Here is a 27,436-nt window from a genome sequence, read left to right as displayed (position 1 = left end):
AATGGCTGCAGATATCCAGAGATATCTCAACAGAGGAGCAACCTTGTCTACACAAGCAGCTGTGGGGAGGGGTGCTGGACTTGCACAAGGAGGCCATGCAGCATGCGAAGAGGAAGAGGAGCTCTCAGCTCAGGGTCAGGTGATCTAGGTTTGAGTCCCAGCTGGCCACTGGTTAAGTACACTCATGATCTTGAAATCAAATGTGTGAGCCAGATGAGCACCCACCAGATGGTTATACACAGAGTAGCCGGGAAGAGTAAACCATCTACGTGGGGAAGACTTTGTCAAGTTCATGCAGACTACAAAATGTCACCAGATGACGAAGCATTTTCTCTAATCCCCTCGGTGAACACATTCCAAAGGGGGACAAACTTGCACAGGACCATTTTGATAGCTCCTGCTTATCTCTCTAAAGGCTTCACACCTCCGTGGCTCTGGCAGTCTGCCTGGAGACCTACCTGCGGCCGTACAGCCTCCAGATGGCCGTTTTCTGTGCAATGCTGATATCGATAAGTTCAGACAGGCTGTGTTTCCAGTGCAGGAGGTCAGAGTCCTTTAGGGCATCCATCAGTTTGTTGGCCGTCTTCCCAGCAAAAGCTCTCTGTTGAACAAGGGACTGTATTCCCAGGGAGGCGAGGTACTAAGGGGACAGATATACCCACGACCCAAGATAGAGATTACATGACAGAATTTGTTTTGCTCTTCAGAAATGTGGTGGATTTCACATTTCAGCACATGCACAGTGACAGCTCTACTTAAAGAACCTACAACCTGACCTTAGCCCTGACCCATGAGAGATGTGTTCCTGAAACTCTAGGGCTTGGAAGAGAAGCAGAGGGCACATGGCAAAGAGCCAGGGCTTCAGCATTTGGTAACCTGGACTTAAGACACTGCCTCTGCTACTTACTGTGTGACTTAGGGCCAGTCACTTAGCTTCTTAGCTAAGCCTCAGCTTCCTCATCTGTAAAATGGGCATCAAACCTATCATAGAGAATCGTGGTAAGGATTACAATGAGATAATAGAGCAAACAGTGCTGGGCACATCAGATAACAGGAGATTTAAAAAAAAAAAAAGGATGCCTGTCATGAGCAACAAGTTATCTTCTTAGCTTCTGGAATTCTCCTCAAGAGCAAAAAGCTCATCTCAAAAAAGCGGTTTAAATCCATAACCAGAGTTTGTTTAAGCAGTCTGTAAAGAGCCACTTCAATTCGGTCCATGTATTTTTCCTTTCCCAGAAGAAAGCACACAGGTAATGCACAGATTGAACAAGTATGTACATTAAGTTGTTCTCAATTTTGCTGCAAACTTCCTGAGAACGCGGTGTAAGCAGTCTTACGGTCTATGGTCACGGATTCAGCAGAATAATTCAGCTGAGATAGAATGCTGTAGTTCTTCCAATAGCAGTATAGACCCCAAGGCCATTCCTACTTTCTGCACACAGACCATGCCCTTTGCAAGGTCCCTGTGTCACCAAGGTAACAACTGAGCCCTTTCTTGTCATGCAGAATGAGAAAAACAGGTCTTCCCAGCAGGCCTACTGTTTAAAACAAGGATCAGCAAACTTTCTAGCAGGGTCAGAGCAGATTCCATGTTGCAGGCTACACTCAGTCTCCGCTTAGTTGGGGCTGTTCTCCTGCCCCATCCACCCAAACATGTAAACGTTTCTTGGCTCAACAGCCATACACAGGCTGACAGAACACCAGATTTAAAACACAAGCTGTAGTTTGCCAATCCCTGGTTTAAATTAAGCGTTCCAGGTCTGGGGATGCACCTCAGTGGCAGAGCATTGGCCTAGCAAGTATGAGGTGATGAGTTCTATACCCACACTAGAAAAGAAGGAAAAAGCCTTTTCTACAAATTTTCTAAGTGCAAATGTACTAACTGTTGCTTAATAAACTAAAACTAAACAAAGATCTCTTATCAAGTCGATAAGTGGAGCTCTCACAGATGTTATTGGAATAGAGAGAAACCTACCCAACAGAATTTAGTGGTGTGATTAATAATTAAAGTCAGAAAACAACGAGACCATGTGCAGGAATACCCACTGTAAGTCTCGCTGGTTCATGACAAAGGTGGGCCGAAGAGGAGACAAAGGCTCAACACCACTAATTTTAACAATCTCACAGAAAGATGAGCCTTACCGGTAACCCAAAATGTACTGCTTTCTTCACAGAGTGCTCCAGCAGAACATAGCTATCGGCTCTCTTCTGCCCCAGCACATAAAGCCAGCTCTGGCAAGAGATAACCATCAAAATGCGTCATAACAACGGCAATGGCAGATCTCCAGTGAAACATCGATGTAAGAAAGGATTTTAAAGTGACCAGGTAAACCCTCTACAATACTGTGTTATGCATTGTGAGACTTGTTGGGCATATCAAAACCTTTATCAAAGCTAGACTGAGATAAACACGCTATTGATTCACTCTCTCTGACAGCCCTGAGTGATAGGCCTGTCAGAAGGAAGCATAAAGCTCCCATTCAATCTGTCATCAAGTTACTAGTATAGAACATTGTCTCACGAATACCAACATCAATGCAACTCTTAACTCTTTTTCTCATGTCAAGTTATATAAAGTGTTCAAAGCAGAACAAATGTCACAAATTAAGAAAGATCTATGACTATGGGGCCCTCTGTGAGTCCTTGAGTCCACCTACATAGTTTCCCCTCACTGCTAAGGCCCTCTGATCCCACTGCAAAGCAGCCTGACTGAATCTGGGCCTTCGGGAGGCCAACTCTACCCATGAGCAAATCCCAAGACCAGAGGATGGCCTCACCAAACAGTGCTGCAGACACACGTGATCGTTGGACTCCTGGGCAATCCTAATTGCCTCCTGCAGGGCGAGCTCTGCCTGTTGACTAATGACAGACTAAACATTAATATCCCATTAACAATCACAAACATGCAAGCGTCAGTAGCAGGAAGTCATTTGCACGAATTCCGTCCATGAGCAGGCCTCTAGCTGCAGCTGTAGCTATTTATGGACTGCTTTCTCTGTGGCTACCCCAACCCCAGGAGCAGGAAACATCCACTGTGGAGGCGGAGACAGGCCCCTCTGGGGGAAATGTCTAGTAAAGGAAATGTTTCCCTTACTGCTTCTAAAATGTTTGTTCCAACTCTCCAATGCCAAGACAGCAAGGAAAAGACTAATAGTTTATTTTTCATTAAGTTATGTTTGACATTGTATAAAACAAAACAATAACAAAAAACCAACCCACTATGTGCTACTGCTACTTTATCATCATTAAAATAATAAACCTAAACTAACAAAGTTTTCAGAAGCATTCTGAAGATTCCTATGTCTGGTCATTTTTTCTCTCCTCACATGCCAACTGGCCCCTGAAAACCAACAGTCTCCCTCAACTTCCCACTCTTTAAGGCAGTCCAGCCAGCTATTCTCAGCTCTACTGAACCAGCACCTCTGAAAACACCCCATTTTGCAATGCTTCACTAAATACTACTGTGTGTTGTATTTCTGTATACTTATCTGTGTGGACTTAAACTACTTCACAAACCTCTAAACAGCACAGGCCATGCCTTATGTTCTCAATTTTCCAACAGCAAATGAAAAGATGAATGCTTTACTAATGTCATCTGCAGGTACCTCAGCATGAGAGCCTCAGTGTGAGAGCCTCAGAGTAAGAATCTCAGTGTAAGAAGTCTCAGATGTCACTTGCTTAAGAACAATGAACGTTCTTCCAACATTAGCAGCAGTCTCGCAGGTGCAGCTCTAATTAAGCAGTTTCCTTAACTGCTTGTTCAAACAGAGAAGCTGGATCCACTTTGCCTATGCCTCAGCATTTCTCTCAAACTGCTTTCCATGCTGAGCAGAATGTAACACAAGTGAGCCGCCTGAGAGCAGGGAGCACATCTTCATACACAGGTCCTCAGTGTCACCATTAAACAGCAGATGGCCACACAGTGCTAGGCTCAGGGAGTCTGAGAGACCCACACAGTGCTGCAGGACTGGAGACAACCAATGCAGAAACTTAAGAAAGTCAAGCAAACATTTTCAGTAAAGGGGCCTGGCATGGTGGTATCGGTCTGTGCTCCTGATAACTGGCAGGAAGATCAGGAGTTAAAGACCAGACTGGGCTACATGAAACTGTCTCAAAAAGGCTTGAGAAGAACAAGAGGCAAGCTGGATTCCTCTCTGAAATGTACTATGATGCCTACTTAGCTTCCCAAGACAGAAGCCACGGCCTCCTCACTACTCAAGCGTTCATACCTGGTCTCCACAACTGAATGCTGATCACCATCACCTTCTATTTATCCTCACTTGCAGAATCAGGAGCACACTGCTCAAACACTGTAAGCTCCCACCTGGGACCTTCTCACTGAGGTGACTATTTCCTCCAAACACGGGCACAGACCACTTGGCTTCCCTATGACTGTTTCCAATCTCAGGTCAGCGAATGACAGACAGGACTAACCTGTGACCTTGGCAACTGGGCGTGCACACACAGATGGACCAAGACCAGAATGCTCCTTCTTCCAGCGATGGCAGCCCCTCACACGGCTCTCAGCCTGGCCTACACTAAGGACAACACTGCAGCTCCACTCTGTGCCTGTGCCATTCTACCACCAGCTACGTTCTCTGCCCTACACACCAGTGCTTCCTGTTCTCACTTCTGCACTTTAAAAAAAAGAAAGATCTTTGGGGCTGTAGCTGTTGCTCAAAGGCAAAGCTTAATTAACCTGCACAAAGTCCTATAAACATCCAATGATAAAACCCCAAGAAGAGTTTAAAAAAAAAAAAAGTCCAATCTGCAGGTTATTAGAGCAAAAAGGGAGTGAGTTATAGTATGATATTATGGAATCTCACATTACCTGCTCTGGCCTTGAGCACAAGGCTCTTTTGAGGCTCTGCTCAGCAGTGAGTTTTTCTTAGACTATGTCTGGTAACCTGTAGCTCCCACCCTGCTTTGTCAACCACTTGTGCTGTCAAGCCAAGCCTCTCTTACACAAATCATTTCTACAGGAAGATGGTCCACACTTGCCCAAATTGTTTTTTTCCTTCCTGACTACAAGTTCTCATGTCTTTTCCACAAAACAAAACAGACAATAAAGCCAGGTATATATTATAACAAAACCAACCAGTTCCACATCATGGCTGTGTAAAACCACACAGAATTCCCAAAGTCTGTGAAGCCTGCTACCTGCAGATACAATTTCCTTAGCTTTATAATACTGAAAATAGCTTCTGCAGCACTATCACTACCTCCAAAAGTCCTTTTGTAAACCCCTGACCTAATGACCTAATTCACTAAATGGCCCATTGTTCTTAGAAGCAAAACCAAAGCAGGCCCAGGCACTAAAGTATGCAATACTGCATAGTGACTCCAGGGGGCATCCTACTAAGGAGGATTTTCCATTCCCGAAAAGGTTCACATCTAGACAATTTCAAATCAGTTTTTTTCTGCATTTTAAAAATAAAATGATTTTTCTGATTGTTTGTTTTATGTTTTGTTTTATGACAGAGTCTTCTATGTAGCCCAGGCTGGCCTTGAGCTGGCACCTGTCTTTTTCCTCCAACTCCTCAGTGCTGGGATTACAGACGTGTGCCATCTTTTTTTGTTGTTGTTGTTCTTTGAGACATAGCCTTGGCTGGCCTGAAACTCTCTGTGTAGACCAGGCTAGCCTCAAACCCAGAAATGCATGTGCTTCTGTCCCTGAGTACTGGGATTAAAAGGATGCACCACTACCGGCAACGGATTATTTTTAAAAACGAGTTTCAGTTAACAGAGATGCTTGTCTTCCACGTCCGCATGGACAGGAGTCTATTAACTTACTAGTGGCCGAAGCGGCAGTGCAGGGCAGCCAGGTTGAGAGCAGCGTATCTCAGGCTCCGGCCATAACCCTCTTCCCCATTACTTTTGCCCTCCGCTCCAGTGAGAATCAGGCGGTCAAAATAATGAAGGAGACTGTGTGTTGAGCTGAAAACATCTTGAACACGGAGGTTGTTTAAGTAGCTGAGGTAATGCTAAAACAAGAAATAATCAGTAGTCTCATGAAAGCCATAGTGCAGCTTTATCTTTTCTCTAGTAAAAAAGTACTGGCTTGGAACGGTATCAGGACCCAGGAGTGATACCGAAGGGTAGCGGCCCTCCCAAGCTGAGGTATTAAGGAACAGGAAATCAATGAGAACCTGATTCATGTACAAGTTAGAACTTAATTCTTCGAAATGTCCAACTAAAACTAGCTACCAAGTAAATTCTTGTCCTTTTGCTTTGAACCACAGAATTAAAGCACTCTCCTAACACGGACGTCTGTTACTGGGAAACACAATAGACCTGTTTTGACATGAATAAAATCTGGTGTCAAATCAAATACCATCTGAAATTTACATTAAGAAGCTCACAAAGGAACAGATCTAAGAGGACATTTAAAAACTTGTTTGAAAACACTCGCAAAAGGGAAAAAGGAAAAGAATTTTTCAGCTTTTTATCCACCAGTCTACCGTGTCTCCTGTCTAAAGCCATACCCAAGACAACTGAGAGAACAGAGTAGCAGGCCTGTGGCCCAAGGATGGTAGGGGAGCCCTGCAGTCTAGGCCCTGCTGCTATCTTGCCAAAAATGTGATTTCTTTTAGAACCTAGAGTCTTTGTGGCTCTCTGATATACTGAATAGCACTGTCCTTTTCCTTGAAACCCAGACACAAATTCTGGACAAAACTCACAGCTTCAGCAAAATCAGGATTAAATTTCAACAGGTTGTTCAACTCTTTCTGCAAGGAAGCTGGTGTGAGGGCTTTGGTCTCGTCATTCTTCAACAGAGCAGCCTGGAATGAAAATGACAGCACATTAAGAGACAGTCAGCCCAGAGGGGACAGTGACTGACACTGCCTCCCTACAGCCTCATCGGCCTGAGCACTGGCCTTGCTCGCACCAGCGCACATTTCCCTTCCCATGGATACAAGCCTCACCCACATGCTCCTTCCAGACCTGGCAAAGCCCGGTGGCTCCCACATTATAATTTACACTTCACTGTCTATCAGAGGCTAGGCAAGGTCTCAAAGGCCATACTCGCTCTCATGAATCCCCTGCACCCCCTCACTGTGGCACCTGCCAGACTATACATAAACTGTCACCCGAACACTCCCAACACTGTGAGCTCTCCAGACAGATAATGTGCTCATCTCCTGCCCTGTCCTGCACCTGGCTAGTTCACAAGGATAGAATCACAATTACATAATGCATGCCGCTATGGTTTGGATGTTTAATGTCTCCCTAAGAGACCATGTTGGTTCCTAAGCTGGCAGCAATGAGAAATGCTGGGGACCTTTAAGAGGCCCTTTAATGGCCTTAAATACACACACACCAATGAAAACAATCAAAACCAACAAAACTAGATTAACTCCAAATGAGAACAGAATCAGTCACCACTCAGATCATGAAGGACCCTTATGGGAATTTGTGAGCAGGTCAAGCTAAGAGATCTACCTCATCTGCCTGCCAAGTGCCAGGATGAAAGATGTGTATAAACATACCCAGCCAAATTAAATCTTTAAACGTAACTGATTATAGACAATTGATTCTATTTTTTAAGCCTTTTTCTTTGATTTTATTTATTTTATGTATATAAGCTTATTGTTGCTGTCTTCAGACATATCAAAAGAGGGCATCAGATCCCATGACAGATGGTTGTGAGCCACCATGTGGTTGCTGGGAATTGAACTCAGGACCTCTGGAAGAACAAGCAGTGCTCCTAACGGCTGAGCCATCTCTCCAGCCCCTCATTCCACTCTTTGTAGACAGCTTTACTATGCACATTCTTTCTTATTTTGGGAAGCATGCTATGCAGCCCATGCTAAGCTCTGACTCACTATCATCTGACATCTGAGGGCCGTGATCATAGGACAGTAGCGATTCCTCTGTAGCTCCAACTCCTCTACTCACTCACTCACTGTCTGATTTTTTTTTAAACAAAACTAAGTTTCTCTGTGTAGCCCTGGCTGTCCTGGAACTCACTCTGTAGACCAGGCTGACCTAAAACTCAAAGATCCACCTGCCTCTGCCTCCTGTGCTGGGAATGGAGGTGTGCACTACCAGCACTTGGCCTTTCGTTGGTTTTGATTTTTGAGACAGTTTCTCTATGTCCCCTGGCTGACTTCAATATGTAGAGCATGCTGGCCTCAAACTCAGAGATTCCATTTTTTCCCCCTCAGTGCTTTTAATCACTAGGCCATCTCTCCATCTTAATTCATCTTTAAAGACAGTCTCAATATGTAACCCAGGAAAACTCCACTGATTTTTTTTCTCATTATAAAAAAAAATGCCAAAAGATATGAAATAGCTAGGAAAGAAATTAAGAAGTTAGTAATACTGTCAATTAGAAATAAGATTATGAGGGGCTGGAGAGATGATGACCCAGCAGTTTAGACTACTGACTGCTCTTGTATAGGTCCTGAGTACAATTCCTAAAAACCACATGGTGGCTCACAACCATCTGTAATGAGATCCGATGCCCCCTTCTTGTGTGTCTGAAGACAGCTACAGTGTATTCCCATATATAAAACAAATCTTTAGAAAAGAAAAAAAAAAAAAAAAAAAAAAAAGAAGAAAGAAGATTATGAGATTATGAATAGTACATTTTTTTTCCTTGAAAGGAACTGGCCTCAGTTTTTCAGTCCTTCTGCCTCAGCTTCCTATGTGCAGAGACAGTAGTATCATGAGACCCGGTATAGTTGTGAGTGGTGTAGGTGGCATTTCATCCTAGTGTGCTTTTCCATACATGTAGGATTACAGATATGAAGCTGGGTATAATGGCCTAACATGTAATCTTAGCATGAGAGGCATTTGCAGGAGGATCAAGAGTTCCTGGGTTACATATTGAGACTTTGTCTTAAAAAGCAATGAGTAAGGAGGGTGAAGAGATGGCCCAGTGGTTAAGCACTGACTGCTCTTCCAAAGGACCCTGGTTAATTCCCAGCAGCCACATGGCAGCTCACAACTGTCTGTAACACACTGATCTGACACACTCACACAGACATGTATGCAACATACCAATGTTCATAAATAAAAGATAAAAAAATAAATGAAGCTGGGCAATGGTGGCACATGTAGTTAAACCCAGCAGCTGGGAGGCAGAGTTGGATGTAGCCTGGTCTACAGTGAGTTCCTGGACAGCCAGGGCTACAGAGACAAACACTGTCTGGAGAAAACACAGAACAGCTAAGGGCAAGCAGCACAGCCTGTGGCCACAGCACTCAGGCTGTGGAGTCCCTTTAGTGTGCGTCCAGCTTGGTCTAAAGAATGTTCCAGGCCTGCCTGACATACACAGTGAGACCCTATCTTGGGGGACTGCAGGTACAAATATGGTGGGGGAGGGGAAATGAAGTTCAGAGGTTAAGAGCACTGACAGCTTTATAGGCACTGCATACATGAAGTTCACATAAGGCAAAACATTCACACACACACCATATTAGTAATAGTATTTTTTCCGTTCCTTTAAAAAATACTAATTTAATTCTATGCATATGGGTATTTTGTTTATAGGTATTTCTGTACACGTGTGCAGTGCCCACAGAAGCCAGAAGGTGGCACTGGATCTCCTGAAACTGGAGAAAGTTAGAGCCACCCAGTGGGTGTTGAGAGCCCAGCCCAGGCCCCCTGGAAGAGCAGTCTTTACTCTTAACCACGAAGTCTTTCTAGCCTAGCCTTTCTTCTTTCCACACAGTAACAGATGACTAACTTTGTCTCATCATAAAACAGTCTTTGAAATAATTTCTAAAGCAACACTGTTAATTCTCACTCACATTTATTGTGAACTCTTCCTCCATTTTGTCATTTGCCTTTTAATTAAGTTAGAGAATGTGATGATGACATGCAGACATTAAGTTTTATACTGAAAAACTAAGTATCTCCTGCATGGTTTCTTTCTTTGTGCTCATAAAGGCTTTCCCCACCCAGAGGCAGTTAAAACTTCATATGGAGCGCCTTCTAGTCTAATTATAGAGTAACCTACATACACTTAACTCTAATTCATCTGTAGGCACAGGGTGTGAGAATCCAGATGACAAATACTTCTTCCCACAGCCAACACAGCCAGGACTAAGTTATGAAACCTGGGCTCGACATCTAAAGAATTCTGCATGTAGACTCTCCTGTTTGAAATTCACAGGGGGTGGGGGGTGTGTAATTCAATTAAGTTAGTTTAATTTAGTTTTGAGACAAAATTTCACTATATAGACCTGGCTAACCTGGAACTCTATGGAGACCAGGCTATCCTGGAATTCACAGAGATCTGCCTGCTTCTGCCTCCCCAGTGGTGCCATTGAAAGTATCTATTATCATATCCAGCTAAAATTCAAATATTACACCTCTCTCCTTTTTTTAAGATTTGTTTATTAGTACAGTGTAGCTGTCTTCAGACACACAGAAGAGGGCATCAAGTTCACATTACAGATGGTTGAGAGCCACCATGTGGTTGCTGGGAATTGAACTCAGGACCTCTGGAAGGGCAGTCAGTGCTCTTAACCGGCTGAGCCATCTCTCCAGCCCATATCTTTTTGAAGGAATAAAATTATAAACAAAATGAAGAAAAACAGGACAAAAAAATTTAAATTCCATTTTGTATTAAAATAGCACAGAAAAAATATTTAGTTTATGTTATCACAATAATGAAAAATTATGGCTTTAGGCTATAATAAACATATCTGGAACAACATATACCAGGATCTATAATCTGAAATACATTACAAGGAAATGGCTGGCTGGGGAGATGGGAAAGTGGTTAAGTTGTTAGCTGCTTTTCCAGGAGGCCATGCTTCAGTGCCCAGCACCCACATCAGGCCACTCATACCACCTCTAACTCTAGCTCCAGGGGGGTCAAATGCTTCCTTCTAGCCTCTAGGGGAACTGCACTCATGTACATGTAACCACACACAAACACAAATGTACACATAATTATTTTTTTAATTAAAAAGAAAACGTAGGTACACTGGAAAACAAGACAAGAAAACTGTCTACTGTCAGTCCAGGCTCTACAGTGAAACATCAGCCCCATGCCAAGAGATAAAATCTCATTTTAGCTGAAAAGAGCATGTTAAATATTTTACAAACAAAGTAAAATATAATTGTGGAATCCCAAGAGTAAAGATATGGACAGTCTCTATACAACACTTTCACTGGATGTGGTGGTTCAAGCTTATAATCCAAAGACATGAAGCTAAAACAAGAGGACTGCCGAAAGTCTGAAGCCAGCATGGGCTACAGAATGAAATCCAAACTAAAAAAGCACATGGTAGTGTGTGTAGAGGTCAGAGGACAACCCGTGACAGGCTGGTCTCTTCCCACCATGTGAGTCCCAGAACTGAACCACTCAGGTCATCATGCTTGATGACAGGCACCATTACACTCTGAGCCACCTTGTGTGCACTTCTCTTTACATGTGTGTTTGAAGACATCAAAAGAACAAGCTGGTGGGTATAGAGCCCACTGGAATTCCAGAACTACAGGGCAACGAGAGATCCCCAAAGCAAGCTGGCCAGCTAGGCTAGCAGCTTGTCAAGTTCTAGATTCAACTGAAAGAGCCTGCCTCAATGACTAAGGTGGAGAGCAATTATAAGGGAGACACCTGACATCACCGGCCCGGGGCCTCCACATGCACACATATCCACGCTCACAACATATATTCATGGGAACTAGTTCATCTGGAACATAACTGTTGGGGACTGGTCCAAATTCTTTGTCTTATTTCGAATCCCCAAAAGCCTCGCTTCTAGATCTGAGTGTCCCTTACCCCAGCCGGCTTCAATTGAAATAAAGAATTGCCATAAATAGTTGGGCAGGAAGACACGGCGGGACTTTTAGATTACATGGGTGAGGGCCTCGGAGAGACAGAGTAGAGGGAGAATCACTATGACCAGGACAAAGAAAGATGAAACTTCAATTCCTGTATTGAAGACTCTAGAAAAATGGCCCTAGAGGTCACTTCCCTGATTGTGTCTGGGGTAGCAGATGAAATGTTGACCGAATAAGCTGACTAAGGAAAGTTGGAGGGGAGAATGTGTGCTAGCCGCAGGGAGGATTAGAAATGCCCAGCCATTGAGCTAGTCAAGGCACAACAAAATTAGCTTGTGTGTGTGTCTGAGGAAGCACAGCCCACCAGGAGCCAAGGCGATTTTAACTAACCTACTGTGCATCGTAACTCAGGTTGTGTCAGTGCTTGCCTGGCACGCACAGGACATGGAGTTCAATTCCCTCAGTACTATAAATAAGTAGATAAATGCAAAAAGAAAGAAGTACATCAAGATTACTAGGGAATGGGCTGTTGGTCACACTCCATGATGAAGTGAATCTGTCTTCAGAGAGGAATGAAGTGACCATAGCCACTACCAGTAAAGAGGGAAGCGTAACAGGCACCACAGTCTTGCACAGACATGATGATACAGAAGAACATCATATAACTTAATAAAAGTAAAGAAAAAGCTTATAATAAGCTATATAACTAACATACCTGCTGAGAAAGAAAAAATTCTGCTTGTTTTTGGGACAGAGGACCGCTGCAAGATACTTCTTCTTCTCTAGAAAATGAAAACAAAAATAATAGTAAAGAATTACACAACAGTAAAAAAGGTAACTTTAAGAATCATGTAAATTCTTTAAAAGTTCAAGGCAAATTATGGTAATACACCCTGTAATTCTACTTCTCATACAGTTGAGACAGAAAGACGGAAAGTGCAAGGACAGCCGAGGCTTCATATTAAGAGGCTATTCAGCAGTCACTGATAGTGGGATACTAACCCCAGAGGCTTGCGCTGCCCCAGAAACAACTCACAGACAGTGTGAAGTCCATGAAAAAAACAAAACAAAACAAAACAAAAAAAAAGTCATGCTCAATCCTTACACACCAAGAACACATTGACAAATTCCGGGTTACACCCTATATTACATATACTTTTTGCTCACTGTAAAAAAAGAAAAAAAAAGAAAAAAAAATTTGTATTGATTGATATTTTCTACAACATTCTTTTCTTTCTGTTAAACTCTCTAAAATGTTTTTCTAAAGTCTTGGACAACCAGGGGACTATTGCCTGCAAATTTTTCACTGCCTTATTTACCATGTGGAAAGAATTTGGTTAAATTCTGTGTACTAGAAACACTGTGCTTCTCCTTTAGATGTTTTGTGTACTATTGTTCTTTCTAGAAAACCCCATTGTGGTTTTTATTGTTTCTATGTGCCCTTTTACCAATAAAAGACAGTCTATGAACAAAAAAAAAAAAAAAAAAAGAGGCTATTCAGAACGAACAAAGGTAACGCAAGCAGACATTCAAGCACACATCTGTAGATCACATGAAAGCAACTCAATTATCCACTGACAAACAGCAGATAAACAAAACGTGGTGTGTATTTGCAATATATTATTCAGCATGTTAAAAAGTTCTCCAGCTGGAGAGACTGATCAGTGTTTGAAGCATGTGTGTGATTCCCAGCACCTACTTGGCAGCTACACGATAGCCTCGTTCTGGCCTCTGCAGGCGTCCTGCACACCACGATGAACTGTCAGAACACTGTGTCACAACAGCCCTCTACCACAGCTTCCCCACTCCTAGCATCTCTGTCCCATGTCCATGTCTTTCTATCATTAAGACAGGCTCTTGCAATACAGCCCCAGCTATCCTGGAACCCACTGCTTAGTCAAGGCAGACCAGGAACTTACACCCCTCCTGCCTCCCTGATCATTTCCTAGTTCCTGCCCAGTGTAGAAATTAAACATATTATCAAACATGGCTTCTGTTTCATTTCTTTACCACTCTGACTCTCATAAAAATTCTATCTCATGAGTTTAAACTTAGTTCCCATCTACCATTGTCCTTCCCTACCTACTGGCATGAACGCTGGAATTTTTCTCCTTGCAGAGTGAAACACCAAGCATTGTGCCTAACATACAGGAAGCACTCAAACACTTGCAGGACAGCTGAGACTGATATTAAGCTAACACCAAGAGAAGAAACACAGAACTTCCTTAGATGAGAAGCAGCAGAGCCAGGAGCTCACGTAAGCTCACAGGGTATGCTCTACAGGACTGCACTCCTTCTGCAGAACATGAATGCTGTTGCTGAGCCACAAAGTTGAACAAAACACAAAGCTAAATTTTAGTTTTCCTGTTCTACAACTGGAGTCTTAAAACATTCAATCAACACTTCAGACGGAACAGTCCAGGTTCTAAATATGTTTTGTTTCTCTGGCACTGAACGCTGAGCCTAGGGTCTTATTTCACAGAAGGCAGGTTCTATGCTACTGAGGACATCCTTGGATTTCCTGCTCTTAAATTAACTGGAGCTCTCAGTGGTGGCTCATACCTGTCATCTGTATACTTGAAGGCTGAAGCAGAACTGCCCCGAGTCTAGGCTACTGAATAAAACCATGTCAAAAAACAAACAAACAGTGGGGCTTCCCTTCAAATAGGAGGAACTATAAAGTGGGGACTTGCAAAGCTTCCAATATTACCTCAAGAACATGTTTCCCTTTTCCAGAGCTAATGCTAATTTCTAAGAAAAAGACATTTGAGGTTGATATGCAGGTGAGGGTAGGTACAAGATAAGGCAAGGCCTGTGATTGGGCAGTAAAAAGATAGGCAGGGACAGAGTTTTAGAAAGACCAGAGAGATAGGAGAGGAAGCCAAGATGGAGGAGGAAGATGATCCACCTTCTCGAGCCTTTAAATAGCCACAGGTAGCTATCAATATCTTCTAAGGGATGCATCATTATTGGACAATTTGTCTTATCTAGGTGGGCATTTATACCTATATTAATTGGCTCTGAGTTTACTGTGTGGACGCTTGTGGAGTGGAAATTTATTGATATAAATCTGGTTGATGAATCACAAGCCTCTAGAGTTTTGATTTTACCGGGTTGCTGGGAATGTGAGCAGAGTCCGCAGCAGGGAATAGAGGCTGCTGCTGTGACCAGAGAGTAGCCAGCAGCAGACTGGGATGGAGATTGGGAACTTAGGGAGTTGGATTGCTTCTTTTTCTAATATTTACCACAATAGAAATTCCCTATAGAAGGACTGGAGAGATGGCTCAGTAGTTAAGAGCACTGACTGCTTGTTCAGACATCCTGAGTTCAATTCCTAGCAACTACATGGTAGCTCACAACCATCTGTAATGGGATTCAATGACCTCTTCTGGTGTGTCTGCAGACAGCTACAATGTATATAGTAAATAAATCTTAAAAAAAAAAAGAAAGAAAAGAAATTCCCTATAGAAAGCTAAAAACATCCCAATTACTACAAAAAGAGAAAGGGGTAATACAATGTAATACAATAAAATAAAATTATAAAAGGCATCTACATGTCATGTCTAGCACGTATGAGATTGTGGGTTATAGTCACACCCTTAGAAAGAAAAAAGAAACCATACACACATAAAAAATTAAAATTTTCCTTTTCAAAAGTTAAAAAGGGCTCCAATTGACCACTCTAAAAAATAGCTAAAGAAAAGGCTGAATGGTGCAGAAACGGCAGAACACACAAGTCCTGGACCAAGCCCCAGCACTATAAAAGCAAAGCAAATAAAAAGTTCAAGTAATCAAATTAGTCAGGAAATTTTTTTTTTCAGATGGGTTTTTGTTTTGTTTTTTTAATGTAGACCTTGCAATCTTGAAACTCAATATGTAGACAACGCTCTGCCTTTAGAGTTCTGGGATTCAAGTCATGTACCACCATACCCATCCAGAAATGTCTTTTATGTATGATGTGTATATAAGTGTTCATATTTGAGGCTAGCCAGGGCCATACAATGAGTTTAAGGCCAGCCTACTTAATGAAAGCATGTGTGTGTGTGTGTCTCCCCACCCCAAATAAAGACAGCTTATGGAAATCTATTACATTGTAAGCTAACTTTAAGACATTCTATAGAGACCTAAATATGGTGAATGCTTGTGCTTTAGGAAGCCCTCAAGTGATTCTCAGACTCTGAAGATTGATGTCATCGCTTATTAGGGAAGCTGACCCCACAGGACAGAAACTGCACGCTCAAACTTAGAAATCTGAGTAGAGTATAAAGTCAGGAGCAGGGCTCAGGGCAATCCATCAGGAAAGACGATTCCTAAGGTACACAGCAATGAGCCTAATTATAAACACTTCTTCCTAGTCACTACACTTCCAGAAGAGTAGAGGATCATCTGACAGAAACCGTGTCCCTGTAGGGAGTCCCAAAGGAAGAGAGCCACTGAATCCACACCCTGACTTCACTCTCCTTCCTCCTGTGGACTGTCCATTAGTGCCCACCAGCCAATCTGAAGCCACCCGACATGAAACCTCAGTTGAGCCTGTGAGCCAACCTCCTGGATCCTCAGGAACAGAAAAGAGATGGCCAGCTCATGTCTTGACCAGAATGGGCTGTGACACTTTTAGTCAAGTCGAGTAACTGGAACAGGACCCTGACAGGAAACCCAAATCACCTCACAGACACGTCGAGCTCTTCCTTTTCCATCTGTCTCTCTCCATCCTCTCTCTCCATGTCAGCGTCTTCCACCGTCTTTTTCTCCCCATTCTGGAAGTACTGCTGGAGGGCAGTGTACAGCTTGAACACTTGACTGAAAGAAAGCTTACTGTAGGCCAAGATCATGTGACGCAGAAACAGACCTACAAGATAAGACCACAGACAAGGGAAAACCATTAATTGATATCCCAAGATTCCCAATAACTCCCAGCCCCACTCCTCCTTCAGAGAAATCACAGGTGCTGTCCTCCTCCTGGAGTGTTCTTCCCCATGCTTGCCATTCAGGTCTCGGTCCTCTCCCACCTCTATCCCTTCAGGCCTCCATTTTCTTCGCCACTATTCAAACTCTCCAAAACTACCATAGTTATTATATTTGAGTCTAGTCAAAAGCTAAGGAATAACTCCATTATCTTATTTACTGATTTCCCTTTAACATCTGCCACCCCTGCTTCCAGCACAACTCAGTCTCTGTAAGAGGCAAGTCGGTGTCTACCTTGTACATCCAAGACCTGGGAGCAGGAAATCGATAAACTGATGTTGACTAATATAAAAATAGCCATGCAACGGAGTCAGAGGGGAGGGGCACGGGACACAGTTAGTAGAAAAGCATCAAAGAAATGTCATGTACACACGTGCTTCAAATACTAAAGATTGTGCTTTTACTTACCTCCCTTCCTAAGCTTGGCTGGTGGGCCCCACTTACATTTGCACAACAGACAAGTGGTCCGCAGGACTGTGAAAAGAGCTGGGCAACCCTAAAGACCCCAGAACCAGGCTAACTCTACTACAGATAAAACAGAATTGCTGTTCCACGAGTCATAGTTAAATATAGAACAACATGGAAAGGCAGTAAATACAAACCACAACACAGTCAGCACCCTAGTCTGCTTATTCATGTACACTGAAGTCAAGACAGATGCCCCTTAGAAAGCTCCTCACTCCAATGGGAACACTCTCTGCTCTTCTGAGAAGTTTCATACCTACTACACTTGTTTTGTGAACCTCTGGTTCAGTTCCAGAAAAAGAATCTGAAAGGTCATCAAAAAATTGTTCCAGATCCTTCAATTCGCCTTCAGCCATCAGTTTGATTCTGAATGAGAAAAATGGGATGCGTGTTTTAGGAAGGCCCGCCCGAACATTTCCCACATTTCACATTCCTGAATTACCAACAATTCCGCTTTAAACGTGATTTCAAGGCTTGTTTAAAACTGTGGCTTCTAAAACAAAGTTTATAATCCATTTAAAATGCCACTCCCACATTCCTCAAGAGTGTTTTACATTCAGGATTACTGCATACCATTCCTCAAAGCAAAAAAATGGAACTATCTAAAACAACTGTAAAAAAGGTAATTACATATGAAATAGTACACCTGGGGGGGGGGAAGAATACATAAACCTTATGTCTGATATTATCCATTAAAAACACCTAAATAAAGGTTCTTAGGAAAACTATCCCTTCTCAATGACCCTAGCTTTGGTTCCCCATGTATCCCAGCTGGCTTCCAGATTACTTTGTAGTCAAGGAGGAATTTGAACTTCTATTCTTCTTGCCTCTAACCCCCAAACACATAGATTACAGCTGTGTACCATCATGGCTAGTTTAAAGTGCTGGGCATAGAACCCAGGCTTTGTGCATGGGAGGCAAGCACTTTACCAACAGAGCCACATGCCTATCATTTTACAAGACTTCATAGCTATCCACTCCTTTGTAATCTTTCTTCACCCATCCTTTTGCAGAAAGAAAGTTCACCTGATCTGCACTGAGTTTGCCAGCTGAGGACACGACTCTTCAATCAGTTTGTAGAGCTTTGACAGTGCAATATCTGGGCCCTGCGTGAAGGAAAAACAGGAAGGTCAGAGATAGTGAGCAAAGAGCTTCAGACTGAAAACAACTGTAAAGAGTCATTTATCAATCATTCCAAAAGAGAAATATGGATCAGGATTCTTCCTGACCATGCAAAACACCAGGACATACTTTACATCTGTGGACTGTTTTAGTTTTGTTAATGGAATGTTCTATCAAAAAAAAAAAGAAAGAAAGAAAAATGAACAGGATTTATAAGACAAGGCTCTCTTTCCTTTGTCAGTCTATAAACAGGCAACACTGAGCCTGTGTCCTTCATCAGTTATATGGACTTAGTCACTGTCTCCTTTGTTTGTGGCAAAAGTTAAGTGAGAAAATGAGAAGGACTTTGGTTTGACCCTGGGAAGCACTATAAAAAGGTGGGTGCTCTAGTTCTCGTGACTATAAACACATTTCATCTTCTCCTGAACTCTGGAAAGAAGGCTGGCTAATCCCAGAAGCAGTACCTTCTCTAGAAGAGGTTTAAAATTACACACTGGAGCCATTTTAGAAAGTTATTGTTTATGCCATGCTAGACATGGGTAACCCAATTTTACTTCTTGGGAAACTGTATTTGACATATGTTAAAATAGCCTATATGGCTGGGTATACATCTTTAATATAAGCACTCAGGAGACTGAGGCAGGAGGATTTCTGAGTTGGAGGTCACCCTAGCCAATAGAGCTAGTTCCAAGACAGCCAGGACAACACAAAGAAACCCTGTCTCAAAAACCAAACAAAAATAGCCTGTATGTTGAAACAAAAAAAAAAAATTATTCATAGGAAAGAGTTAAATTAAGTTGGTTATCTTAATATGAACTATTATGCAGCTGATAAAAAGAATATTCTTTTTGACTGATATTGAAAGAGCTCCAAGACTTGTTAAGTGGAAGGACATTTAGCAAGTAGCATTTATCAAGGTCCTTTTCAAACTACTATTCAACAGTTAGACTGGACTAATAGTGTAACTCTGGGGAAAAAAAGAAACAAAACAAAGTAGAACTGTAAAGCATAGAGTACCCTACTTTCCAGAAGACCAAAGGCTCTTGAAACAGTATCCCTACCCCTAGTCACTCAGATTATACAGGAGCCTAATGTGGACCTGCAAAAAGAATACATGTAAAGCACCTGCCCATAGTAGGCGCTCAATAGACGTTAGCTAAAAGCATTCACGTTATTTTCCCAAATTCCTCTAGAGCAGAAAGAGTTACGAGAGAACCCCCGCCCCTAGGCCCCTGGTTGGACGTTTCCCGCCTCCCCCCCCCCCAGGCCCAGGGCGGGGCCCACAGGAAGCACGCAAATGGGCGGCAAAGAGTGGGCGCCCCTCACCTGCAGCAGTGGCAGGAGCAGCTGGTTGAGCTTCCTCCGCTCCACGAGGCTGACTGCACCCTCTCCCGTGCGGCCCATCTCGTTCAGCAGCACCAGGACCGCGATCTTATAGGGCGTCACCCAGTCCTTGATGCCAAACAAGTTGGCGTGCACTACCCCGTTGGTCATCATTGGATTTAAGTATTGGCTCTCGTGGACGCTGGCAATGACAGGCCTTCAAGGCCTGCCACGCGCCGCGCCCACGAGCCGCCTTATGCCATGGCTGCACCCGCCCGGCACCTAGCCCGCCCAGGACTGTTTCCCACAGCAGCGGGTCCTCCCTATCCCGGCGTGCCTTCAACCAATCATACGACAGGAGAAAAACTGACGGCCAATCAAAATATCCAAACGTGCAGTAAGGGGGTGGGACATAAGTGGTGTTTTTAGAAATTGGTTCCCTACAGAAACGCCCAACCACTGTAAACAGGTTCCTGGTCGACGTGGACAGGGATCTGGTAGAAAGGAAGAGGCAGTGATTTTGGTTAGACAGTCGTGAACTGGAGGCTGTGCATGTATCCGTTCAATTTGATCTTCCTCCCCCACCCCCATTTAAGTGCATTTTTTACCTCTGGCGGTACACGAGGTTGAGCACGAAGCCTTGTGTGTATCAGGGAAGCTCTCTAACAAAGACTTTCATCTGAAGCAACGCTCCTCCCCCTTTTGAGACAAAAGCTTGCTAAGACGTATAACCTGCCCTCGAACACGCGATTATTTTACTCATCCGCCATAACCACAGTAGCTGAGATGATGACATGTGGTGCATGTCAGTAAAAAAAAAAAAAAAAAAGCAAACAAACCCACCTCATATACATAAAATAAAATAAATAAATCTTTTTATTTATTTATTTATTTTATGTATGTGAGTACATTGTTGCTGTCTTTAGACACACCAGAAGAGGATGTTGGATTCCATTACAGATGGTTGTGAGCCACCATGTGGTTGCTGGGAATTGAACTCAGGACCTCTGGAAGAGCAGTTGGTGTTCTTAACTGCTGAGCCATCTCACCAGCCCCTAAATAAATCTTTAAAAAAGAAAAAGTAACTGAAAACTAGTAGACTTTGAAGTTATTTTGCACAGTAGGCAACCAGATGCCTGATTTACATATCTGAGAACACTGTACACCTGGAACAGAACTACATCAATTTTTCCTCTGACTCATCAGACAGTAGCTCTCCAAGGTGACATCTGCAGCTTCCATTACAGATGGGAGGGCCAGCAGATGTGTCTCAGTTGGTTTACCTGCTGCTAATCAAACCCAAACCTTCCCAAAGGGACAGCCCCTAATCACAGCACTTGTAGAAATACTGCTGAGTTGGACTGGAGAGATGGCTCAGTGGTCCCAGCAACCACATGGTGGCTCACAACCATCTGTAATGGGGTCTGATACCTTCTTCTGGTGTGTCTGAAGACAGGGACAGTGTACTCATATATACATCAAATAAATAAATCTTTGAAAAGAAATCTTTAAGACTTTTCTGGGGTTGGGGGACCGAGTTTTTGGGACAGGATCACTTGGTTAATCTAAACCAAGCTAATCACGCTGGCCTTGATTTTATGGCCATTTTCCTGCCTCTGCCTTCCAACAACCAAGATCACAGGTGTGTACCACCACTCCCAGGTATTTTTTAGACTTTTTGCTCCTAACTTCCAATTTGTTACTGCCTGACCATTTGCTATCCTGAGAACAAATCATCTTTCTACTCCATATAATGGATCTTGCCTTGTCCCACCTGAAATCCTTTGGGGAAGAGGGCAGGAACAAAATAACATTTTTAAAAAGGAGGCATGGGGGAGGGAGAGGGCAGACAAACATCTCATCAGGTAAAGGACCCAAAACATCTACCCTGCTGGCCTGAGTTTCGATCTCAGGATTCACAGGGTGCAAGAAGAAAACCAATCCTCTGGCCTCCATACCTGGGTTGTGGCACGTGCACACACATACACATGCATGCACACACATACACATGCATGCACACACATATGTAGATAGACAGATGGACAGATAAAATATTTTCAAAAAGAGGTCAGGGGCTCTTCTCTTGCTCCCTTACCTTCTTCCCCCCTTTCCCCATCCCCCTCCCCCTCCCTCTCTCCACCCACTTCTCTCTCTACTACCCTCTTAACTCCCCTCCACATGTCCTAAATCAACTCTGTTCTATACAGGAAAAAAAAAAGGCCAGGGATGCAGTTCTATGAGAGAGTGCTTTCAGAGCATGACCGAAGCCCTGAGTCCCATTTCCAGTCCCTTCCCAAATTGTGCATTCCATACTGCACCCCAACAACAATCGGTGACAGTTCAAAAGAAGCTTTGGGGTTCTCTATTTGAAAGTCAGCCCATTGAGTAGCACACAAAATACCAGTTTCATCCTGAATTGAATCATAGCTGACGAAATCTTTACAAGTTGTTCCTCACCTTATGTCTCCAGCACCCAGTAGCTAAGGAAATGGAATAATATAACTTTTCCGACATTCACCATTAGACACTGCGGATGGACCTCAATTATCGTGTTGAGCCTAAGCTTCCAGGGCTCAGAGAAAAGCAAATCAACTTTCCCCTGAAGCCTGAGAGGCACTGACTGGGAGGATCAAGAAGATAATGAAAAGGACTCAGAACCTTCCTAAAGATCATAGCCAGCACATTCATGAGAGTACTAATTATGTGCACTGCCAAGTGACTCACAGAGAGAACGGGCTCAGAGCCTGCCTCTCCTGGCTAGCAGTTTACAGTCCAGACAGGCTGACTCTCATGCTCATTTACAGACAAACCACACACACACACACACATACACACACACACACACACACACACAATGCAACAGGACTATTAACTCAGCTGATGTTAAACGGCAACCGTTTGGGATGGGGACATTGGGAAGGCTGAAAACAGAACAGTTGCCATGAACAGTCTACTTACAGGCTAAGATAAACAGACTGGACAAAAGGATTCTCCACCTAAGAGGATTCTTTTATAGCCACCTAAGAGTGTATACAAGCTTCAATCAAAAATGTTCTCAAACTTGCTAACCTTTTATCTAGCCTCATTCTGAACTCCTTCTACCTTCTAAGGTTGTGTAACTGTGTGATAGGAGGGAATTCACTGTCCTCCTGCCTCGACTCCTAAAGGCTGGATTTCAGGAATAAAGGCCATAAGTAGAGGTTCACAGTAATTGAAACAATTGGGGCTGGAGAGTCGGCTCAGCAGTTAAGAGCACTCGATGCCTCCCAGTACCCATATGGCTTACAACCATATATGTAACACGTGTTCCAAGGGAGCTAACACCTTCTTTGGCCTCCGTGGCACTAGGCACACACATGGTTCACGGCCAAATATTCAGGCTAATGCAATCATAAACATAAAGTAAGCATATGTATTTACCTTATAATATATTTTATAAAATATTTTATAAGAATATTTCATTTATTTGTTTGCTTGGAGACAGGGTTTCTCTATGTAGCCCTGGCTGTGCTAGAACTCCCTCTGTAGACAAGGCTGACCTTGAACTCAGAGATCTTCCTGCCTCTGCCTCTTGAGTGTTGGGATCAAAGGCATGCTACACCACACCCAGCTGACTAAAAGAAATATATTTTGAAAATAATAATTGTAGCAATCTCTGTGTATCCTAGTTACAGGCCATGGTTTTGTGTGGTATTTCTGAACACACCTCTGAATTTGCCTTTGCTAAAATAAAACTGCTGTTTCATTTGAGTACCATTGGCAAGATTCCTGAAACGGCTCGTTTGGCCTTGAATGGAGGATGTGGAGGATGTTTTTGTTTCAACTAGCTCAGTTCTATCTAATTCTTATTGCTTTCCATTTCAGTCAAGATTGGTTTTTCTAAAAAAAAAAAAAAAAAAAAAAAAAATCAAAAAACAAAAAGCAAACAAAAAAAGATAAAAATTTGAATAGCTAATTATTTTTACCCATTGACAGTTGCAAAACACTTTCTAGAGCCTGTGGGTATAACTCATCTGTATAAGACTTGCCTAGCAAAATACAAAGACTCAGGCTCTCTACAGCACCAAATATAAACAAGTCATAAATGGCAGGAGAAAAGGGATGGAGGAAGGCACAAGGCGGACATTGGAGGTTATTCTGTCGAGGCCTTCTGCAGGTCCTGTCCTATCAAAACAAAGTTCAACCAGGGCTATATGGGACTGTCACAAAAAAAAAAAAAAAACAAAAAAAAAAAAACAAAAAAAAAACAAAAAAAAACAAAAAAAACAAAAATCGGGTGTTCAAAATAGTTCAGTCAGCCAGTCAGTGGTGGCACACACCTTTTAACAAGGCTCTAAGGAGGCAGAGGCAGGTGGATCTCTGAGTTCAAGGCCAGCCTGGTCTACAGCAGGGGCTCCAGGACAGGCAGGGCTACACAGAGAAACCCTATCTCAAACAAACAAACGAACAGCAAAACGAAACACCACAGAAAAACCAAGTAAATGAAAACAGTGCTGGAGAGACTGTTAATAATATCTGAAGGGTGGAGAGATGACTCAGTGGTTAGGAATGGCTGTTTTCTCAGAGGACCCAGGTTTAGTTCCCGGCACCCACCGAGTGGCTCATGACCATCTGTAACTCTAGTTCCAGGGGGATCCAGTGCCCTGCCCTCTCCCGCCTCCACAAGCACCAGGTACAAACAGGCTCAGGAAAAAGACTCATACGCTTAAATAAAATAAGAATAAATAAATCGTGTACCAAGGCAGGAAAGTAAACTTATACCATCTAGCTTAAATAAATAATTAAACAAACAAACAAATATTGTTTTAAGGAGATAATTTTAAAAAGGGGGAGGGTATTTGATCCAATGGCCCAAAGACCAAGGCTAGATCCAAAGACAACTGGCAACAACAACAAAAAAGTCAATGAAGTGGAACCCAATAATATTCCACTATCCTCATAGTCAGATGCCCTATCCAGTTGTCATGGGAATCAAAGAGGCTTGATCCAGCAACTGATGAAAACAGATGCGGAGACCCACAGCCAAATATTAGGCCAAGTCTTGTGAATCCTTCTAAGAGGGGGAGGAAGGGTTGTAGCAGCCACGGAGGTCAAGGACACTACAAGAAAACTCAGAGAATTCACAAGCCCAGACTCCAGTTCACTGAGACTGAACAGACAATCGGGGTGCCTTCGTGGGTCTAACCTAGCTTGGTGTTTTTGTAGAACTCCTAACAGAGGGGACGGGGCTGTCTCTGACACTTTTGCCTGCTTTTGGGACTCTTACCCTCCTACTGGGTTGCCTTGCCCAGCCTTAATATGAAGGATATGCCATGTTTGGTTGATATCCCTGAGAGTCCGTCCCGTCTCTGAAGGGAGATGGAGGTTTGGGTGGGTAAAGAGGAAGTGAGGATAGGGTGGGACTGGGAGGAGAGGAGGTAGGGGAAACTTCAGTGGGATATAATTTATGAGAAAGTAAATTAATAATAAAATGAAGAGTATTTCAGTCAGGTGGTGGTGGGACACGACTTTAGTCCCAGCATTTTGGAGGCAGAAACAGGCCGATCTCTGTGTCCAAGGCCAGCCTGGTCTACAGAGATAGTCCCAGGATACCCCAAACCTTTTCAAACAACCTCCCCCCACAAAAAAAAAAAAGGAGAACAGAGTTTACGGCCAACCTATATACATAGTTCCAGGAGATCCAGAGCTACATGGGAGTCACTCTCTTTAAAAAAAAAAAAAGAAAAGAAAAAAAGAAAAGAAATAAAAAAAGAAATGTTTAAATTATAACATGTTATTCAATAAGTTTCAGCTAAAGAGTCTGTGCAAGACCAATAGAAGAAACAGCTGCCTTGTTTTAAATTACTTACAGAATTTTGGAATCAGCTGTAATTAAAATCCAGCTGCAAGTAATCGACCCAATTACAATTATAATATACTTGAGAAAAAACTAAACCAAACCAACAAAAGTATGTGGAAAGTACTAAACAGAACCCTAGTGTCCTTTAGGCCAGGATGTCTTAAATGTCTTCAGTCAAGTTAACCTTTCTCAGCAAAGAACACACCAACTGGTTTTTCAGTGCCAAGCAGCCAGCTCCGAAAACATACTTATACAGACTAAACAGGTTGTGTTTAGGGAACATACATATATGTATGCAATACCATTTAGTAAAAAAAAAAAAAAAAAACACAAGATTTGGAACGATAGCAGAGAGGGGCGTATATAGCAGGATTTGGAGAGAGGGAAGGAAAAAAAAGAAATATTGTAATTATAATCGCAAAAATAAAAGTTTTAATTAAATAAAAATAATCTTTTCCCTCTCAGAACTCTTTTTTTCATCTGAGAAATGTTCATACAAATATATATACAGAGAATATATCAAAAAGAAACATATTTAAAAACCGCTTTTGATACATAATTTTTCCATTTTTAAAGGAAATATTTTTGTTTTGTATGTAAGGATGCTTTGCCTACACGTACGTCTATGCACTGTGTATGCTGTACTCAGAGAGACCAGAAGAGAACATCTGATCCCTAGAACTGGAATCACAGGAAGTTGTGAGCCACTACGTAGGTGCTGGGAACCAAACCCAGCATCTCTGAAAGTGCAGCCAGTGCCCCTAACCACTGAGCCATCTCTCCAGGCCACACAATAATTTTGTGTAAGACCCTGTGTTTATAAAAATATAACATGTCCTACATATAGTATGTTTAGGGCCACTTTAGAAATTATTGGAAATTCTGTTCTAATCCTAAAATAAAATTCATTTGGCAATTTTAAAAAAGATTTATTTTATTTATATAAGTATACTGTAGCTGTCTTCAGACACACTAGAAGAGGACATCAGATCCCATTGCAGATAGTTGTGAACCACCATGTGGTTGCTGGGATTTGAATTCAGGACCTCTGGAAGAGCAGTCAGTGCTCTTAACCAGAGCCATCTCTCGGGTCCCAGTTGACAATGTTTATATGAAATTCAATTTATATAAGTGTAATATATATATAATTATAATAATCCAATACATATAAATTCATGGACCAACAAGATGGCTCAGTGGAGAAAGGTGATGACCACCAAGAATAAGGACCTGACCTCAACCCAGGACCTACATGGTAGAAGGAGAGAATTGTCTCCCACAAGTTGTCCTCTGACCAATGGGTGCAAGCCACAGCTCTCAGGTTCACACAGATAAACACACACACACACACACACACACACACACACCAAACAAAAATTCGAGCCAAGGTTTGGAGGGAGATAGCTTAAATAAAATGTTTGGTAAGCAAGCTTCAGCGGCTGAGTTCTACACCCCAAACTTAAGTTTAAAAAGCCAGGCAACAAACATCTTCCTCCCGGCAGGCGGATATCTATCACCATGAAGGGTTGAGCTGTGCAGTTTTAGTGGGTACAAGATCTACCCGGGACACCGGCGGCGCTCCGCCAGAATCGAAGGAAAGGCTTTCCAGTTTCTTAATGTTAAACGCGAGTCTGCATTCCTTTCCAAAAGGAATCCTCGGCAGATAAATTAGTCTGTCTTCTATAGAAGAAAACACAAGAAAGGACAGTCGGGAGAAATTCAAAAGAAAAGCACTCACCGTGCAGTCACGTTCCAGCGAGTCATCACTGGCGCATCTCTCGCCGATATAATCGCCAAGAGGAATCAGAAACCAGAAGTTAGGAAAGTTCAGCGAGAGCAGGCTATCAGGGCTGCCAAGGAAGCAAAAAAGGCTAAGCAGGCATCGAAGAAGACAGCAATGGCTGCTACCAAGCGCCCACAAAGGCAGCACCTAAGCCTGTGAAGGTCTCCGGTCCCAGAGTTGGTGGAAAACGCTAA

General features: G+C 42.8%; 1 protein-coding gene and 1 pseudogene across 3 annotated transcripts in view; one reads left to right on the top strand and one right to left on the bottom strand.

Moving 5' to 3' along the window:
* The window catches only part of ANAPC5 (anaphase promoting complex subunit 5), a 27,279-nt gene extending 7,372 nt beyond the window's left edge, over positions 1–19,907 (bottom strand). Inside the window, exons 1-10 of one of the 2 annotated variants that reach the window (XM_080940398.1) lie at positions 19,624–19,907; positions 18,202–18,281; positions 17,432–17,541; positions 16,411–16,594; positions 12,461–12,527; positions 6,681–6,782; positions 5,794–5,984; positions 2,778–2,859; positions 2,143–2,232; positions 459–640 (exon numbers count right to left, since the gene is read on the bottom strand). In XM_080940398.1, coding sequence (XP_080796524.1) covers positions 459–640; positions 2,143–2,232; positions 2,778–2,859; positions 5,794–5,984; positions 6,681–6,782; positions 12,461–12,527; positions 16,411–16,594; positions 17,432–17,541; positions 18,202–18,281; positions 19,624–19,794 — 1,259 coding nt within the window. In that variant the 5' untranslated portion in view covers positions 19,795–19,907. The remainder of the gene's footprint in view (positions 1–458; positions 641–2,142; positions 2,233–2,777; positions 2,860–5,793; positions 5,985–6,680; positions 6,783–12,460; positions 12,528–16,410; positions 16,595–17,431; positions 17,542–18,201; positions 18,282–19,623) is intronic. The other variant, XM_080940399.1, reaches the window with a different exon arrangement.
* LOC308439496 (large ribosomal subunit protein eL24-like) lies at positions 19,882–27,436 on the top strand (annotated as a pseudogene). The gene is made up of 2 exons: positions 19,882–20,012; positions 26,984–27,436. The product of its transcript is annotated as a large ribosomal subunit protein eL24-like (transcript).

This window comes from Micromys minutus (genome assembly GCF_963924665.1).
Source record: "Micromys minutus genome assembly, chromosome: 29".
Taxonomy (NCBI): domain Eukaryota; kingdom Metazoa; phylum Chordata; class Mammalia; order Rodentia; family Muridae; genus Micromys; species Micromys minutus.
Note: the sequence above shows the minus strand (reverse complement) of the source record. Positions and strands in the feature narration are given on the sequence as shown.